General features: G+C 40.5%; 1 protein-coding gene across 2 annotated transcripts in view; it reads right to left on the minus strand.

Moving 5' to 3' along the window:
• Positions 1–11,807: 11,807 nt before the first annotated feature.
• The window catches only part of LOC118784873 (transcriptional repressor p66-beta-like), a 30,244-nt gene continuing 28,749 nt past the window's right edge, over positions 11,808–13,302 (minus strand). For both annotated transcript variants that reach the window (XM_036539327.1, XM_036539328.1), the window contains exons 9-11: positions 12,919–13,029; positions 12,327–12,531; positions 11,808–12,002 (exon numbers count right to left, since the gene is read on the minus strand). In XM_036539327.1, the coding sequence (XP_036395220.1) occupies positions 11,866–12,002; positions 12,327–12,531; positions 12,919–13,029 (453 nt within the window). In that variant the 3' untranslated portion in view covers positions 11,808–11,865. The remainder of the gene's footprint in view (positions 12,003–12,326; positions 12,532–12,918; positions 13,030–13,302) is intronic.

Here is a 13,302-nt window from a genome sequence, read left to right on the forward strand (position 1 = left end):
AACCACTTACACCTAGATTTATTAGCAATTAGCCTCAGGTGCCTGTCAGTGAAGCCACTGCTGTCCCAGGTCCTGAGGCCTCCCAGGCTGTGGGAGACTGACAGCAGCCTATAAAAATACAGGAGCAGTCATCTCTGTACTCATTTCTTACCCCTTCTTGTAACATGGGTAACAAGGGCAACATGCAATGAGTACTGTTATGTGTGATACAAAGGTAGCCAGCAGGCTGTATGAAAGTATTTCTTCAGAAGTATGACTCAGTTATAGGTATAGTTGTAAATATTTACCCCACACATGCACATGTACTTTACCCTCAGCTAAAAAAAAACTTTGCAGACTGGTCTATTCCCCAGAAATAACATATAAAGTGTCAACATTATTAAGTGAGTTTGCACTGCACACTCCATTATGGATCAGAAGTGTCCACATTCACTGTTCACTGTTGTTACTACTCACATTTGCTCTCCAGCACAGAGATGACAACAGATTGGATTATAGTTCAATATGTCATAGAAATAGCTTCATTACTCATCCAGTATCGCAGAAGACCTTCAGTGTGCCTCAATGCGGTATACTCTGTCTCCACCTGGTGCTTATATAGGGAAGTTCCCAGAGACCTTTGGTGCAATGTGAGCCAAAAACCACATCCTTTGCTGGAAAGCAACCAGCTGGTGCTCTCATGCTAGATTTCACATGGTAAAAGACAATGCAAGATCTGGTTTCTGGGGTTTCCCAGTCCCTCATACTCCGCTTCAGTATAACTTAAACATGGATTAATGAGAGACATGATAGGCAATTCTAAAAATTTACCCATAAACATCACGGCAAAACACAATAGTAAGAGCAAACACTAATAGGATGATGATTTGGCCACTGCTAACTAACTCTCTGACCTTAAGATATCCTGCTTTACTAAAGCAATTAATATGAATGCATATTTGTGTCCATTTTGAAAGTATGACTTTTCTCCACAACATTTTGACCTGTCTACTGGTATCATTTTAATTCAGTGTTAAGGTTTGCATTTGCTCCCATCAAGTACATCTATTGTTCAAGATCTTGTGTCCACAGGACCATTTGAGAATTAGTAGCTGTATCTTACGATCCTTAAACAAAAAAGAAAACTGTCCAATTTATTGTCGCATTTAAATGTTTTGAAAGCGGCTGTATTTAATATTAATATATTATTGTTGTTTGCAGAATGTATCAAGATGAATTGATAGCATAGGAGACCCCCCAAAAAACTGTTACCGAAAGATGCATCTCGATTAACATGCTCGTTGTATCCCATGTATTCTCTTTAGCTGTTAATCTTGAAGGACTCATGACTGCAGGTATTGTTTCATGAGTACTTGCATTGACAAGAATTTTATATAGATTTATATAGATTAAGGTCACCCATGAGCGATCAGTGTTGAGATTGACAGCCATGGTATACATTCTATGACTTCAGTTTGTTTGTGAGTTCATATCAACTAGGTTGCTTTGTATGTTCTGTTTTGTTTTCATTGGGATTTGTATTACTGCGTAAAGTTTTCTGGCCCCTCTTGGCCCCTCTTGGCCCCTCTTACGTCCTTGGTTGGGGTAGGATTTTGTGGTTCTACCTGTGTTCCTGTATTTCTGTTACAACCTTTTCCCTCATAATGCTTTCACAGACATGAGACAGGAAATTGTAATGTCACCATTATGCCATGCCATTAAAGAAACTAAACTAAACATTAATGAAACCACCAAAAAGGCTCTGGTGGCCTGTTTGAGGCTGAGGACAGTTATGGTCTGAGAGGATATCCCCAGAGTTTTGAGCTCACCTGCACTTCTTTGGGTCAGGAGTTGTTCTGCCAACATACTCACACAGACACACACACACTCACACACAAAGGCCGCCATAGACCTGGCTAGGCCTATGGTTGAGCGCTGAGGGTCAGACCCCCTGCAGACCAGCAGGAAGCAGGTAACAGAGGTGATTGTCAAATTTAAGAATGCCAGATGACAGGATATAGCTGGAATACACATTTCTGTTTCCCGCCTCTGAGGACAAAGAACTCAGAGAAGGTATATAAAGTGCCTCAATGTGTCAATCGGTGTTCAATTACTCCGCGAACCCAAAGAAACCCAAGAGAGTTTTTCGGTGACAATTTGCTGATCATCAACACCCCAGACCACAATGTCAAGCTCTCTCTCCTAAACTCACAAGTGGAGTACCCTATTGTGCCCATCATCCCATAAGAAAACACTGTTCCAGAATGCTGCTGTAGGTATATTAAGTCTTTGGGTCTCACCTCAAGAGTGGAGTGGCAGACTGCCTTGCAGGCGAATGCTGAGACGCAGATGGAAACGACGAACTCCAGGCTGGAGAGGACCAACAGCACTCCTATAATGCCTTTTTCCCTGTCCTATGCACAGGGAAATGGATGCAATGTGTCAATTAGCCATTAAGGATTAATGGGGTTAATGAGGGCAACAAGCCACACCTTGATTTATTAGCAATTAGCCTCAGGTGCCTGTCAGTGAACCACTGCTGTCCCAGGTCCTGAAGGCTCCCAGGCTGTGGGAGACTGACAGCAGTCTATAAAAATGTGGGATCAGTCCTCTGTACTCATTTCTTACCCCTTCCTGGTAACATGGGTAACAACTAGGGAAACATACTATTAGTACTGTTATGTGTGATACAAAGGTAGCCAACTAGCTATCTGAAAGTATTTATTCACAAGCATGACTTAGTTATAGGTATATTTATAAATATTTACCCCACACATGCATATGTACTTTACCTTCAGCTAAAAAAACAGCTTATTTTATTGTGCACGAATTCCTTTGAGTAGACACTAGTTGCATGACATTATCTTTACTATATGGATATCTTACAATAAGACTTGCGGATCACTCTGTAGAGGGATGGAAGAGTAAAATTCAAGACTTGAAAACATAATCTTACCCCCAGTGCTTGTTATTATGTTTTTATTTTATTTTTTATTTATTTTATGCATTATTTTTACAAAGTACATTTAAGTGTGTGAATTTCATGTACGATAACTGAGTAGAGAGACAGTAAAGTAATTGAAGGTGGAGACAAGCAGTAAAATACATGAGAGGGCGTAAAGGGAAATGTTTCCTGATGGATGATCTGTGTTTACATGATCGCGTTCACATTTTGTCCTCAAATTGTAGCCTATCACCTCGTAATGAGTTATTTATGCACAAAAAAAATGCATGGGAAATTTCTGAATTTGGAAAACTGCTGTTTGAGATATGTGACAAATAGTGCATATTGCACTACAGTGCCTAACAAATAAGCCTGCAGATAAGCCACCCAGTGCTGAGTGCTGTAATTCTTACAAGCACTGGGCTTATTGCAAGTGAATTGAATACTATCCTAATTCTAAGCACAAACAAATGAACATGTGGTATAGGCTTGGTGCCAGGAGAAAATACAGAGGGGTGCAATTGCAATCCATGGGTGGGAAAGGGGGGGGGGGGGCACAAAACCTCATATCTTAAAAAAAAAAAAAATGCAATGAATACTATGTAGACATCGGGATATAAGGAGACAACTGGGGGTGCACTGAGGTCCGTTTGGGGGTGCACCCCTAAGCACCCCCACAGCGCCGGCCCTGATGTGGTAGTTATGGATTTGTGTGAAAGAGCTCCTATGAAGTCAGGCTTTTTTAATTTAATAGTCAAACTTCAGTACAGATCTATTTTCCAGGGAAATTCCCATCAGTTGACCATGTGTGGGCAGGAAACTCAAAATACTGTAAAGCTTTGTTTTATTAGCATTCACTTTCGAATTCAGAGACCTACAACTTTTTGAGAAATTTGAACTTGCATCAGCATTGAACTTGAGTTCCTCTGTCTTCGTGTTAATGTCACCTGAGAGCTGTCAGAAAAACCATAGCATTTGACAAGGAAATGTTAGACTAAAAATAACTTTAGTTGGGGTCATAGTAACAGGTTTCCTTTTCTCACAACTCTCAGGCACTCTGATTCCTCACAGGCTTGTGAGTTGCTTGGAAGACATCAGTGGAATGGCATCTGTCCGCCAGTTCGAGGCCACTTCACTGTGGTACACTGTGTGACTTGTGGCACAAAAGCAGCCATTGGCTGTGCGCCAGCGTATAGGAGAATTAAATTGGACTTGCTTCAGTGCTTCTGCATGCTGGCAGAAGATGTTACTATGAGACAAGCCTAATGCACAACTGGTGATTTCATACCGAATTGCATAAAGAGGAAAAGGCATTTACAAGCTAAATAAATAAGAGTGAACTATCAGAAAAATAATGTAAAACTAGGAGGAATGCAGGAAAGGCATCTGCTGAAGGACACCACAATTTCATTAGCAATGAGAGCACTGGATGTTGCAAAGAAAATCTACACAAAATGCAATAATCAACCAGACATTATGAAACTGAAAAATGGAGAGATTAGCAGTTGTGTGTGGCTTGCCACTTTGAACAATTTATTCCAGCTTCTACATACTCATTTTCAGGTGTCAGAAATGGCTTCTTCAGTAGATATGAATTTCCATACAATCAAAGTAAAGGTTGCATCTAATATGGTTACAGTTGTACCTTTGGAGTCCGATGAAAGGATCACACCTGGCCGTGGGCCGAGGTTGTTGACCCCCTGTGTGGACATCATAAACAGGGAAAGGAAACGGGGAGATAGGGTGGAGCAGGCATGCCATGAACAGCTGATACAGAAAGGAAGCATTACGTGGGATCTTCATAGTTGTGAATGGGACCAGTTTGTCTGGAATTGGTTAATTGAATACGGATTGTCTCCTCTAGAATCTTTGTTTAAGTATGACAGTCCGTCCTAGGTCAGGCTTTGTAGAGCAACCACAAAGGGATCTTTGGGACCTTTAATGAACAACAAGCTTTAAGAAAGGCCTATTCAATCCTAGAGGACATTAGCCACATGTGCTCTACTTTTTTGAGAGTCCCAGACAAATCTCTCTGACCTTGTCACAAATTTGTCATAAGATTAGATTGGCACTACCTAAAGCAATATGTCATGAGTAAGGTTATGCATGAGACTATGTGTGATGCAAAGGTAGCCAGCTAGGCATATGAACACATTTAAGAAGTATATGTCACAATTTCATATGACCTAATTTCTGGTATATGAGAATTTTTTCTGAACATGCCATTGCATTTTGTGATATGTCAAATCAGTAAAATGAATTCATTAAAAAATAAAATGACATACTCACAGATGCCATCCTCAAAGGGTTTCTACACAATGTGAACTACCCAGGACATGTAGCATACAGAGACTAATCTGAATTTACCCACACCGCATCACACCCACTATTTTAGTGTTCATTCTTAGATTATACGCTTCAATTGGGGGCTAATGCTACACTACAAGCAACCAGTAATTTACCCTCATTTCTGCCCTAAAGTACAGCAATTTACATTTACACACACACAACTAGCACAGAGTCATTTGAAAAAGTCTACCAACTGGGCTATTAAATAGATCAAACATCTATGCTATGTAAATGCTATTACATAATATTTGTAATATATTTTTATATTATAAATAATATTCATTATTATATAAATAATATAATGTAATGGTAAGTAAATTCAGTGACAGTAAGCATGACACATTGCATTAGGTATCAGCACTACTCACATTTACCTTTCACTGTTTGTACTATTCCTATCTGCTCACATCCCTTCACAGAGATCATAATAGGTCTGGCTTCAGTCGCAAAAACCGCTCTTTATCTCGTTCAGTTGGCTGACCCTCTGTTGTGATTCAAGCCAGGACACTCTGTCTCCACCTGGTGCTTGTATGTGGAAGCTGCTGGAGTCCTACGGTTTTGTGCAAGACTAAAAAAGGTGGCACTTTGAACAGCAAGTGTCAATCTAAATTGCCTTCAAAGAGCCACTTTAACAGGCGCTAAACTTAAAAGAGCACCAGTTCAAGGAGCTGGCATTATGAGGAGTGGTAATCTGTCCCTAGCACTTTGCTTCAGTGGAGTGTACCTTTATACGAGTTAACAAGAAACATGACAGGCAATTCTAAAAAGTTATGCAAAAACATGATGCCCAACTGCAGAGCTGAAAGTGGAAATCAACATGGTGAAGATTGCACAACAGGTCAGAGCCAACTATCCCTACTCTTAAGATATCCTGCCGTACCAAGCCAAGGAGCATTTGTATATTGCTGCGCACACACACACACACGCTCTCACACACACACGCTCTCACACACACACGCTCTCACACACACGCTCTCACACACACACACGCTCACACACACATGCGTGCACGCACACACACACACACACACACACACACACACACACACACACACACACACACACACACACACACACACACACACACACACATACTCAAGATGTAAACCGTTCCATCCTTTATTAAACATAGCTTGCAAGAGATAAATATTACAAAGTTATTTCCTCCAAAATTAGCTTATTTTTTCTGTCAATGCATAATTGTTATTAACCAACTGGCAGTATTCAAACAGCATTTATGTTTTTAAGACAGTTAAATACCAAGGATGTGCAAAAGGTTTGGATTAAGTTCAAAATAAAACAAAAATCAAAGATGCAGTCGTATTTTTTTTGCTTCAAAATCTAATTCACTTTAATATCCGACCCATTCCCATTGTTCCCATTCAGTCAATACAGCTCAATAACAACTGGAAGGATCAATCTTGCACCTCAATAGATATTTAATACAGTATATTACCATAATGCATCTATTCAATGGAGTGCTTTACATATATTTTCACTGAAATGGTAGGACCTGATTCCACTCACCTCCACAAAACTCAGAGTAATAATAATAATATCATACATTTTTTAAAAAATAAAAATTACTTCAAGGGAAAAAAAAATCTCCCAGACAGGTGGGTGACAAATCAAAGAAAGAAAGAAAAAAATACTTTCCACACAAGGACCTTATTTGTTGAAGAAGGCCACTCCCATTTTTCAGAAGACTCACTGAAAAATGACAATGTAAAAAGTCTATTAAATAGATGCTCAACTGTGACACCAAGTCCATGACAATCAACCCCATTTGTCTTGCATGTGGGTGCTCAAATAGGCTAAAAGAAGCCTGCAACTTCACAAAGCTTCATCACAAAAAACACTTGCTTTGCAATTGTTACTTTCCAATTAATATGAATGGTAATTTGCATCCACTTTGAATGTGTGAAGTCACTTTATGCAGCATTTCTTCAGGCAGAAGTGCTTTATACCACACTACTGGTACTGTTTAAATTTAGCTTGAAGGTCCACGCATTTGCTCACATAAAATAAAACTATCTATTATTCAAGGTCTAAGAGAACACTTGTTTCCATAAGACCATTTGAAAATACGACATTTCTCTTGATCCTTATGCAAAAGAAAATAAACAATTACCTGTTTGAACTCACAAGTTATGTATTTGGCAGAGGCCAGATCATCTTGTGAAAAATTCAGTTAGTTTACATAAGCATACACAAGCAAAGTGTTACAGTACATTTACCTGTAAAGTATAAATGCGTTTAGATTTTGTTTGTTGCTGAGCAAAGGAGTACAGACAGTCCCTGCTTTACAACTATTCTCATCTATGACATTCAAAATACTGCCGTTAACTGTTTTTCTGCACAAAACCCGAATTTACCTGAAGAAAAACAGGAGTGAACAACGTTAAAAAAGCAAACTTAAAAAAAGATTGGGCGAAAAGGATTTTTTTTCCCTATTTTGGGTATTTGTTTTAATTTGTATCATCTTCTTTATGGTTGCTTGACCATATATTTTATCATTTGGAGTGTCCACCATATGCCAGTCTTAAGACCCTGATCTGATGTTGTAGTTCTTCCATCATTCCTGACCAATCATGCAGTCTGTGTCTCAATGCTGAATATTTTTATTGTAATGTATAGTAAGTACATTTTATTATACAAATATTTATACAGTATTAATCTACTGAATGCTCGATTAAATCCCATATGTAGTCTTTTTCATGAAAAAAACTGTCTTGGTTTAGTTATGTAACCCTTGCTTCTAATATTGCATTTAGGGGAATACAGAATTCAGTTCACAATGGTTTAGGACGGGGTTTCCAGGAATGCTTTGTATCATAAGAGTGGGGACTACCTGTATAGCCCCATTCCAGTCATCTGACCCACAAATCCTACACTGAGCAGTCTGCGATGGATTACGCAGACAGCAACCCAAAATATAAAACTGTTGTTTTAAAGTCACTACTGACACATCAAAACAAGGGAACATCCAACAACTTTTGCGCATTAAAAACTTAAATTGGATAAAACATCTCTTTGTCAAGAGAGTCATCCAACTGCCATTAAATACCAGAAAAACAAAAATATACAGTAAGGGTGAAAATGCATTTTTATAGCTAATTGAAAACAGGAGAAATATAACCCCATACTTTTTGCACATTTGTTGCACAATAATACACAGTGATCACAAAACGAAATGACAAGCTTCACAATATTCATGGCTTTTGTTTGCTTTTCTACACAATATACAACCATTTGAATTTCATTTATTTCATCCTTTTAATCCAACGAGAAAAAAGCATATGTACAATAAGTCATTATTATTATTACTTCTGGCCTAGCAAATATTGTCAATTTATTTCATAGTTCAAACAAATTTTGTTTACATTTTCTTTATTACAAAACAACCAAAACGAAACTAAAATCAAGAAGCCAGTGAGCAAAATAATAAAAAAAACTGACATTTAATTTTTTTCTTTTGATTTTTTTTTTCCAGGCTGATATTAAAACGTAAATATATGGATGCATTTAGAATAGCAAGAGATTTATTTTAATATACAAGGTCAGTCTTTGCAATGACGCACATGGAAGAAACCAAGACAATCCAATACCAACGTAGCAACAGAAAAGAAAAAAATCTGAGGACATAAACTGAAGACCTAAAGAAATGCCACTGTGTCCTGTCCTAACTAACTTGGGGATGCATTAACTTATAGTCAAATAAATAAAAACAAAAGGAATCTCTTCTCTGTATAATCGTCCCTGCTTCTCCAAATATTGCACCTGTGGTTCAAGTTTGCCTACAAGAATACTTTCATTGGGAGCATTACATCAAATATTGGGATACTGCACACTTGAGACTGTTAAACTCCAATGTCTGGTTTAAGGTTAGGCCTAACTGATATGCCAACAACAAGCAGAACTTCCTGTGCTCTTAATTTGATCATCCTGCCCAACTTTGTAAGCCTTTGTCACTTCAACCAGCCATGGGAATCAATTCCTCTGAGTGCCACAAAAAACACTACAGACTACAGTACAAAAAACAGAGGCGGCAGGAGAAGACCATGAGAGGAAACCGATTGCTGTATGACCCTTCCCATCATCCTTTGGTTTAAATTCGGGGTCCATGTATAGACCCAGAAACCATGCCATCCTCTGAGTTTAAGAAGGTAGGCTAGAAATGAGAACAAGATCATCCTATCCTCTCACCTTCATCAAATCCCTAATTCAGGTTCCTGTCTGACCGCTTGGCCCCAGCTCTATCCATGCCAAACTGAGCCCTACATGATGATAACAGAGCATGAAACGGACATTTCCGACAGAGAGAACAATCGCCACTCCCCACTATTATGCAGGACGCTGATAAAACACACCGTCTCTGTCCTGTCAGAAGATCTTGGAAACCACTTCTCTTGATTCTTACCTAAAGACATGGAGAGGTATTTTGCCATCCCAAGGGTCAACTATCTGGTATGGGGGTCACTGTCAAGGAGTGCTTCTAAGCAGCGTTCCTGAAGACAAGTTGCACCAGCATTTTTTATCTGCATGGTCCAGCTATCAAAGATGAAGAACTAGAAACTAAAAAAAAAAAAAACACACAAACTGGCAGCTCTGATACAACATGAGGAAAAATAAGAAACTGGAAAGCACAATGCTGTTAAGACATCCTTACACCAGTATCACCCAAACACCATCTTTGTCTAAATGGGTTAACTGGTGTTATCCAGAGCATAAAGGGCTCTCAATGTCTTATAGACAGGCAGATAGCCTCTCCTTTGGGACTGAGAACTGTAGATTTTTGGATTCACATCTCCCTTTCTGTCTTCCAAGTCTTTGCAAAAAAAGTGCTCCTGGAGAAAGGCTACTCCTGTGCATTGCCTTAACACACCAACTGACCCATGTCATGCTACAATGGACATATCCATCTCATTCTACAGCTCCATCTAACCATCTACTTAAAGATCCATACGGTTCATTTAACATTGCATTCTTTTATACTTCTCTTATCGTCTCCCAGGAAAGTATCTCTCAGATACGCAACCAACTCTACAGGAGACGCCGCCAATCTAAATGTCAGAGCACAGCCTGAGCTCGCAGCAGAAAGCTCTTCCCATATTTGAGATGTCTCAGTTCTGCCGAATACATAGCACAGTTGAATAAAAGCAGGAAGTAGTCAAAAAAAAAAAAAACTAATCCTAACAGACTCCAGAGTAGCATCAGGGGAAAGACACATCTGAGTTGCCTTGTGCACAAAGCCAAGCACTGCAGCTACTTCACCAAAGTTGTAACAGTGGAAACAAAGCACAGAGATGTACCCCTGGCACATTCTTTGGTCTGTCAGTGTAGACATTGGGCATTACCTCCTCAGGCAACGTTTAACATAAGCGCTTATTATCAACCCTTCATGCAATCTCTCCACTTTCATCAAAACCACTGGGCAGTTAGTTTGATCTTGTTTCAGTGATTAAGGCTGTTACTGGGTATTGGTGGAATGTCAAGCAAAGATCCATCAGTTATCTACCACGTCTCACAAGGGAAAAGGAAAAAGAGTGCATAGGAAGTTAGCATTCAGACTGATGGATTTCAGCATCTTGGTTCACATCTTCTGCATCTTACTTCAATAATGAGTGTACAGTTGATGTGTTCAGCCCCTGCTTTGACATCTGTCAGCTTTGCTTTGACTTACAAAGTACTACAGGATGTGAAGGATTAGTCTGCCTTCTCCCATCTGCTCAAAAGGTGGTGGAAAAAAAAAATCAGCCCTTTGGCAAGAGTCCTTGTATGATTGCCAGCTCTGTGAGTCTGTAAGGGGAGTATTTCCCAAATGGAAAATATCCTTGTTTAATCATTTCCACCTCTGACTATTGATACGATTCTGACAGGTCATGCTTTTAGTTTCCCTTGACACTTTTTTATGATCTAGTTGAGATGAATTTAACTGATCTCAACAACTCAGTTATTGCCAAAACCTTTTTAAAACAAAGGCCTTCGTGTCCTATTCCAATTAACTGCCCAGTCCATCCATTTTCTCATAGATTTTTTCTGTTCCTCTGCCTCATGATCATCTCCCAGGAAACAGTGCCAGTCCACAAACTCACAGAGGATCTGAAAGCCAGTGCTACCAAACAGACATTCTCCTTAATGTAAGTATGTGGCTTTATAATCCAAGACACTGCCACTGATGTCTCATTTTAAGAAGAAAGCAAAGTAAAAACAATGTATAGGCCTATTTAAAAAAAAAAAAAAAAAAAAAAAACACTTGGGCCACTGTGCTACCAGCCCCTTGCCTCAGGAAGTAAGGAAGCGATTCAAATGAAAGCCAAGGGACTTGACAACAATAACAATAATAATGGTAACAACAGTAGCAGTAATATAGTAACAATAATAATAATAATTTTGAAGATCTGCAATACATGTAATAAGAAAGTAAGCTCAGATGCACTGAAAGTTTGGTGGCTTTTTTTCTCTTGTTGATTGTGTCGTTCTTACAGGTTAGTTGGTAGGCACACTGACAGGCACTGCATGCGACAGGGGGGGTGGGTTGGGGCGGGGGGTGGGGGTGCGTTGCAGTGTGTGTGTGGGGAGAAGGGGGGGGCCTATTTTTGTCCAGTAATGGACTGCGATATGGATCGAGGGGGGATCATGTCCAGCAGGTACTCCCTCTGTCGGTCGGCCAGGCTGGATGCTTTGTGCCCCCCAACACTTCCTGGGTTCAGGTAAGCAATGTTCACCCCTGAGGGAAAAGGGGGAGAGGGGGAGGTTAACAGTGATGTCCGCATTGATCTGGCTGTCACAGAGTCACTATTTGCATCTACAGTGGAAACTATGCCTTTTCAGTCACAGGGCGCTCAGAATGTACAGAATACCACTGCGTAAAAAAATGTATTTTTGCTTATATGCTTATATATACACAAGTGATTTTTACTAATATGTGACTAAAAATGGAAGCGAAGATAAGCATGCTTGGTAGCCACAGTTAAACGACCGCAGCTCTGAAAGTTTGAGACTGACAGGTCCCCGCTGTCCACCCATGTCCAACCCCGTCGGTGATTCTCACCAGGGATGTTGTAGAGCTGGCGTCTGCTCTCGTGCTGCGCCCGGCTGCCGCCGCCTCCACAGCGCTGCTTGCCCGCCATGCCCAGGAGGCCGCTGGCCACCGACAGCTGGGAGGCCTGGGCAAAGTTGGACAGCACCCCCCGGGCAGAGCTGGTGAGGCCCCGCTGGAGAGAGGCCTGTGATTGGGAGGCCTGTGGCTGGGAGGTCTGGAACACAGGCAGAGAGAGACCGTTTTACCGGTCTCACCCACACCGCACATCACAAGCCACTGTGCTCACTGATGCAATGCACCATGGTGCTGTTATTTTGGGCTGAGCCTGAGTCGACACATTAAAGCAGAGGTCTTCACAGCACACAATATACAGTACCAGTCAAAAGTATGGACACACCTACTCACAGAAGGGTTTTTCTTTGTTTTTACTACTTTGCACATTTTAGAATAATAGTAGAGACGTCAAAACTATAAAATAGCACAAATGGAATTATGCAGTGAATAGAGAATACATGAATAGAGCTCTAAGAAAGCTCATTCAAGACCACTCTGACCACTGAAGGACTGAAATAAAAGTCTGCATGGAGTAAGCCTGCCATACCTGTCTGAGCGCGTGGTGCCGGATCATGGTCTCAGCCTTGCTGACGCTGGGGACAGTCTGGGCAGAGCTAGGGGACAGGGCAGCCTGCTGCTGGAGCCTCTGTTCAATCTCCTGTGACACAAACACACACACACACACGCAAACAAGTTGGTTAGACAGGCAGCAAGGTGGTCAGGACACAAAAACAGCAAGGTAACTAGCTTAGAGTGAGACGCTGATGCTCCACCCATGATCCCGGTTTATTCAAACCTCAGTTTCCTCAGCTCAATCACTGATGGCCTTCCTGTATACCTCCAAACCTTTTGCTGAGGACTTGAGACAAGTACTGCGAGTATGACTACCATCCACACCTTGCTTTCACTGCTTTTTTTCCCCCCCAAAGTG

This window comes from Megalops cyprinoides, chromosome 10, assembly GCF_013368585.1.
Source record: "Megalops cyprinoides isolate fMegCyp1 chromosome 10, fMegCyp1.pri, whole genome shotgun sequence".
In the NCBI taxonomy this organism is placed as follows: Eukaryota; Metazoa; Chordata; class Actinopteri; order Elopiformes; family Megalopidae; genus Megalops; species Megalops cyprinoides.